Raw genomic sequence first — 6,749 nt, 5'->3', positions numbered from 1 at the left:
GTACTGATTGAGCCTCAAGAGAAGTCATCAGGCTGGCTTCAAAGAACAAGTACAGCGCAGGAGAACAGCACAGGAACAGGCCCTTCGGCCCTCCAAGCCTGTGCCGATCATGATGGCCCAACTAAACTAAAAGAAACCTTCTGCCCTTACTCGGACTGTATCCCTCTATTCCCTCCCTATTCATGTACCCATAAATTCATGAGCCTCTTAAAAATTGCAGCTTTCCTCCCCACAGCAAGACCAGGAGGTGCAGCAGCAAGATAAAGGCAAAAAATAAAAAAGGAAGGATGCATGGGGAAGAAAAAACAGCACGAATCTTACTAAATCAAACATTTATTCACTCCTTTTGCACCCAATGTTAAAATACTTACAGTAGACAAAAACGTATGATGAGGGTGCAGCTTCTCAGTCCAGCAATGTAGATGGAGCTTAACCAGTCATAGAATCCCTACAATGCAGAATGAAGCCATTCAGTCCATTGGGTCTACACTGACCACAATCCCACCCGGGCCCTATTCCTGTAACCCCATATATTTACCCTGCTAATCCCCTGACACTAGGGTCAATTTAGCATGGCCAACCAACCTAACCCGCACATCTTCAGACCGTGGGAGGAAACCGGAGCACCCTGAGGAAACCCATGCAGACACGGGGAGAATGTGCAAACTCCACATAGACAATGACCAGAGGCCGCAATTGAACCCAGGTCCCTGGTGCTGTGAGGCAGCAGTGCTAGCCATTGTGCCAGCCCAGTCAGGCCATAGCACCATTTCTATTTTTCACTCCAGCCATCCTGCTGACCAGAGATTTTAAATGAGGACTGAACTCATACTTAAGAATTTACCAGATTGGCCAGACTCCCTTTCTGGAGTATCTTTCCATCTATTAGGGAGAAGTGGGAAAAGTATCAGATTTTAAACAGATCCCAGGACATGAAAATAGTATTTTAGTACACTATTTTTTTTTTAAATCCTAAAATTAGTTTCAAGGAATGCTGGAGACAAGAGATTAGTCAAGTTATGCTATTGGCTTTATTCATAATTCATGTCAAAATATTTCACATTTTCATGATGACATTAGTTTTGTCTCGATCTGGAAACTTTTATTAGTTTTGTTAAGCAATGTAAACAATCTGGGTAACTATTAGTTTTTGGCAAATACAATACCACAGTTAATTACTGGCAAAGAACCCCTAACCCCTTCAGCTCAACAAAATAAATGCTGCATTAAATCACAAAGGTTCAATTAGTTACATTATCTACAACCAAAGAAAAAAAGTGAAGTTCATATTACATGCAATTTATGTTAAGGCAAATGTAGAAAAATCAATTGCTGTACTGTCCCAATAACCTAGTGTTTTAATGCATTAACTACACTAACAATCTACCTCCATCCAGAAATCGGTCTTTAAAAACACAAGTCAGTATTAACCCAAGGTTTGTACAAATCATTCACATGATACTACATAAAAACTAACACCATCCAAATCTCATTTCTTTACAAATGTCTAAAAATCAGTGCGAGATATTGGTCCATTTCACACGGGTCAACTTTGTATTCTTAAAAACATCTGAAAGAATTGGATTTTTTTTTCATTAATTTTCTGTTACCACAAGACCGTAAAGGACTTTGTAAAAAAAAACTCTGAACTCTAAACCTATGATTGCTACTGTGTTTCATGTGTGCTCAAGTCATTCACGGTATTTGCTCCTACAAATATTCAAAGTTATTTTCTTCATGCCAATGCTTTACCAAAGGGACAGACAAGCACACAGTCCAACTCCTTACTAATGTACCCGCTGATCTGCTGAGTAGACATGGAATACTCTTCAGTGCCAATGATGTGTTTGTGCATCAGATCTTGAACGCCAGCACTTTTAATACACCACATGGGAGGTAGAGAATGCAACACGATGGGCTTATGAAACAGTGAAATAGATCCCTTCACTGTCAGTTACTTATATTATTGGGCGCAAAATATCAAAACCGTGATTGGGTGGGTGGGTGAGTTGGGGGAGAAGGAGGTTGTTGTGCTAGTGAAAGGATTTGATCTAAAATAACCCACAGAGAATTTTTTTTTCAGTTGGTTAATTACACTAGATGTTTAATTTTGTGGAGAATGTACCTCCAATCTGTTACAACTTAATGAGCAAGAATAGCAGAAAATGATCATACTGTACATGGGAAATTACTTCTCTGGACTTTGTTAATGCTAGTAGTTGCTTCAATAAATCTGACTTATTAACAAGCAGCCAGAAGGCTAGGTTTTTAAATCATTCCCCTCTCCCTCCAATGAATGGCACAAGTTGAGTTTAGCTGTACTTCAAGACCACATATGGTGCTATATAAAGAGGATCAGAGTGTTCAAACTAGTTTATCAAGTGTCATTTAAACAAGGTCTTCACATTAAAAGACAAATTAAACTTTGAACACCCTGCATTATAACAGTTTCAACATGCTGCCTTTTATAAACCTGCAGTTTGCTTTTGATGCATTAGAAATCTGCCCTTTAATTACTGCCCAAACTGATTTTGAAAGGAGAGGTTATGAATAATTAGCAATTAACTGGACAAGGGAATCCAGAGATCTACATGGAAGCTGGAGGCATGTTACTGCTTGATAAGAACAGTTGCGCAAAACTAAAGGTGTCTGTAAAAAAAATGGCAAAGAAATACAAATCCTACAAGTAGGTCCAAAGGATACAGCTCACTCTATAGTTCAAGGAGCATTGCATTGGTAATGAACCTAACATTACTCAATGCTTTGAATAAACACCATTTTACTATAAAATAAACAGTGATTGATTATAAACAAATTGAGTGGCTAAATGAATGTTAAGTGCCCAAGTTCAAATTGCTGCCAATTGATCCCCCCCCCACCAAAAAATAATTAATCACAGTATGCAGCATCGTTCTCGGAAGCTCTTTTTGTTCCGGGTGCTCTTCTTCCCATTTTTGTCCTTGTTTTCTGACATTTTCTTTGCTCGAACTTCTCTCATCAGGTCAAAAAATACCTAAGGAAATCATAAATATGAATTTTATTAAAAAACAGCAATTAAAAATCCCAAAAATTGTCCATAGAACAGTACAGCACAGAACAGGCCCTTCGGCCCACGATGTTGTGCCGAGCTTTCTCTGAAACCAAGATCAAGCTATCCCACTCCCTATCATCCTGGTGTGCTCCATGTGTCTATCCAATAACCGCTTAAATGTTCCTAAAGTGTCTGACTCCACTATCACTGCAGGCAGTCCATTCCACACCCCAGCCACACTCTGCGTAAAGAACCTACCTCTGATATCCTTCCTATATCTCCCACCACGAACCCTATAGTTATGCCCCCTTGTAATAGCTCCATCCACCCGAGGAAATAGTCTTTGAACATTCACTCTATCTATCCCCTTCATCATTTTATAAACCTCTGTTACGTCTCCCCTCAGCCTCCTCCGCTCCAGAGAGAATAGCCCCAGCTCCCTCAACCTTTCCTCATAAGACCTACCCTCCAAACCAGGCAGCATCCTGGTAAATCTCCTCTGCACTCTTTCCAGCGCTTCCACATCCTTCTTATAGTGAGGTGACCAGAACTGCACACAATATTCCAAATGTGGTCTCACCAAGGTCCTGTCCAGTTGCAGCATAACCCCACGGCTCTTAAACTCCAACCCCCTGTTAATAAAAGCTAACACACTATAGGCCTTCTTCACAGCTCTATCCACTTGACTGGCAACCTTTAGAGATCTGTGGATATGGACCCTAAGATCTCTGTTCCTCCACAGTCTTCAGAACACTACCTTTGACCCTGTAATCCACATTTAAATTAGTCCTACCAAAATGAATCACCTCACATTTATCAGGGTTAAACTCCATTTGCCATTTTTCAGCCCAGCTTTGCATCCTATCCATGTCTCTTTGCAGCCTACAACAACCCTCCACCTCATCCACTACTCCACCAATCTTGGTGTCATCAGCAAATTTACTGATCCACCCTTCAGCCCCCTCCTCTAAGTCATTAATAAAAATCACAAAGAGCAGAGGACCAAGCACTGATCCCTGTGGCACTCCGCTAGCAACCTGCCTCCAGTCCGAAAATTTTCCATCCACCACCACCCTCTGTCTTCGATCAGACAGCCAGTTACCTATCCAATCAGCCAACTTTCCCTCTATCCCACACCTCCTCACTTTCATCACAAGCCGACCATGGGGGACCTTATCAAACGCCTTACTAAAATCCATGTATATGACATCAACTGCCCTACCTTCATCAACACACTTAGTTACCTCCTCAAAAAATTCTATCAAATTTGTGAGGCACGACTTGCCCTTCACGAATCCGTGCTGACTATCCCGGATTAATCCGCATCTTTCCAAATGGTCGTAAATCACATCCCTAAGGACCTTTTCCATCAATTTACCAACCACAGAAGTAAGACTAACCGGTCTATAATTACCAGGGTCATTTCTATTCCCTTTCTTAAACAGAGGAACAACATTCGCCATTCTCCAGTCCTCTGGCACCATCCCCGTGGACAGCGAGGACCCAAAGATCAAAGCCAAAGGCTCTGCAATCTCATCCCTTGCCTCCCAAAGAATCCTAGGATATATTTCATCAGGCCCAGGGGACTTATCGACCTTCAGTTTATTCAAAACTGCCAGGACATCCTCCCTCTGAACATCTATTTCCTCCAGCCTATTAGCCTGTAGCACCTTCTCTTCCTCAAAAACATGGCCCCTCTCCTTGGTGAACACTGAAGAAAAGTATTCATTCATCACCTCGCCTATCTCCACTGACTCCATACACAAGTTCCCACTACTGTCCTTGACCGGCCCTAACCCCACCCTGGTCATTCTTTTATTCCAATGCATTTCCAAAATCATACAAGCAAAATCTTCACTGAACACAAATAGTTTGTAATGTTATCACTGAAATTTAAAAATGTTGGCAATAGATAGGTTACAATATTTGATAATGTAATAATCCCTCAGCAGAATGAAATTTCAGCTGGAATTCCTGTGGAAATATTACATCCGCAGTACATTAAAATATTTCAGATTTCACCATTTTTAATATTTATATGGAGAAATTATACAAATAAAATGAATTACCTTATCTACATTGGCTCTTGTTTTAGCTGAAGTCTCAACATACTGGACGCCCCACTCTTCCGCTTTGCTCCTTGCTTCATCAACAGACACTTGCCTCCGATCTTCCAAATCGGACTTGTTACCCACTAGAAGCAAGGGAATTTTATCTTCCTCTGCTTTCACACGGAGGATTTGTTCCCTAAAAACGAAGAATCATTAATTACCTCCGTGGCTGTATTGTTGTTGTTTTTGAAATTCACCGGTACGGCCGTACGCAGCTGGAACAAGTTTAACAAATGACAATGTCTAATAAAGTGGCCCTGATGGACCATTTCAGCAGCCATCAAAATTTGCAGGAAAATAACCTCGTACCAACCAGACAGGTCCCAGATCCCTTGTGCGTGAAATCATGAGCGATGATTCTCAACAACTGCGTTAACTGGGCCTGATTGCAAATTTATTGCCCATGTGCAGAAATAATTAACTTAACAACAGTGCCTTGATTTCCAGTCAAACAGTGCAAGCACTGCTCAAGAGGGCTTTCACAATCTTTTATAGTGATCTGGAAATGTACAGACGCCACTAGGATGCCAGAGATAAAAAAAAAACCACAAGAGAGCCCAAGAGAGAGCCTTGTGCAATCAGGAGCTACAATATTTAGGAGTAAAAGTAACCACAAACTTATTTTCAGTGAAATGTGCTACTTGATTGCCAAAAACCTCAAAGCAATGTGAAACAGCAGTACAGGATGGCTAACTTTAAAAAGGGAAGAAAAATTAAACTGGGAGTGTGCTGGGCTAAGAATAATAGAATCCATACAGTGTAGAAGGAAGCCCATCAAGTTTGCACCAACAACAATCCCACCCAGGCCCTATCCCCGTAACCCCACATATTTACCCTGCTAATCCCCCTGACACTAAGGGGAAATTTACCATGGCCAATCAACCTAACCTGCACATCTTTGGACTGTGGGAGAAAACCGGAGCACCCGCAGGAAACCAACGCAGATACGGGGAGAACTCCACACAGTCACTCAAGGCCAGAATTGAACCTGGGTCCCCTGGCGCTGTGAGGTTGTAGTGAAACTCTCTTAAAAATCAGAATGAGAAGTTATTTTAAAAACGGCAGCGACTGAGATGCAGTCGAGAGAACCAACAAAATAAAAATTAAAGAGACACCAGAGAGAGGCACTCAAAAAAGAAATGAAACCTTTGTGCAGGATTGTTGGGTATAAACAGACACGACAAAAAAGATGCAAAAAAAAAAATTGTCCACTGATCAAAAAAATGCTCAAGGTCTTGAGTGATACACTTATCAAGACTGACAGGGAGGAGATCTGTACATCTTTTAAACAGGTTTGTGAGGGAGTTGGGGAGATACCAGTAAATTAGAAACAGACAAAACAGTGCCCTTTTTCAAAAAAGATGTTAAACAGAAGGTAACTGCAGACCCAGACTACTTCACTAACATGTACAACATTGGAAGTGATCAGGAGTAAATGTGATATGTACAATAATTTTGTAAACAGCAGTCAATATGGATTCAAAGAGATAAGGCCCAAAATAATGAACTTCCTTAACTTCCCTGCTGAAGAAGTGACATCCTAAGAAAACCCAAGACTCCGATCAGAGAATGAAAAAATTGGTAGCAGGAGAAAACTGGTCCTAGTT

General features: G+C 41.1%; 1 protein-coding gene across 2 annotated transcripts in view; it reads right to left on the bottom strand.

Moving 5' to 3' along the window:
• Nucleotides 1-1,012: 1,012 nt before the first annotated feature.
• The window catches only part of ralba (v-ral simian leukemia viral oncogene homolog Ba (ras related)), a 72,256-nt gene continuing 66,519 nt past the window's right edge, over nt 1,013-6,749 (bottom strand). For both annotated transcript variants that reach the window (XM_078227920.1, XM_078227921.1), the window contains 2 exons: nt 5,101-5,278; nt 1,013-3,013 (listed from right to left, as the gene is read on the bottom strand). In XM_078227920.1, coding sequence (XP_078084046.1) covers nt 2,894-3,013; nt 5,101-5,278 — 298 coding nt within the window. In that variant the 3' untranslated portion in view covers nt 1,013-2,893. The remainder of the gene's footprint in view (nt 3,014-5,100; nt 5,279-6,749) is intronic.

Source organism: Mustelus asterias, chromosome 14, assembly GCF_964213995.1.
Source record: "Mustelus asterias chromosome 14, sMusAst1.hap1.1, whole genome shotgun sequence".
NCBI lineage: Eukaryota > Metazoa > Chordata > Chondrichthyes > Carcharhiniformes > Triakidae > Mustelus > Mustelus asterias.
The sequence above is the reverse complement of the archived record's forward strand: the minus strand, read 5'-3'. Positions and strand labels throughout refer to the sequence as shown.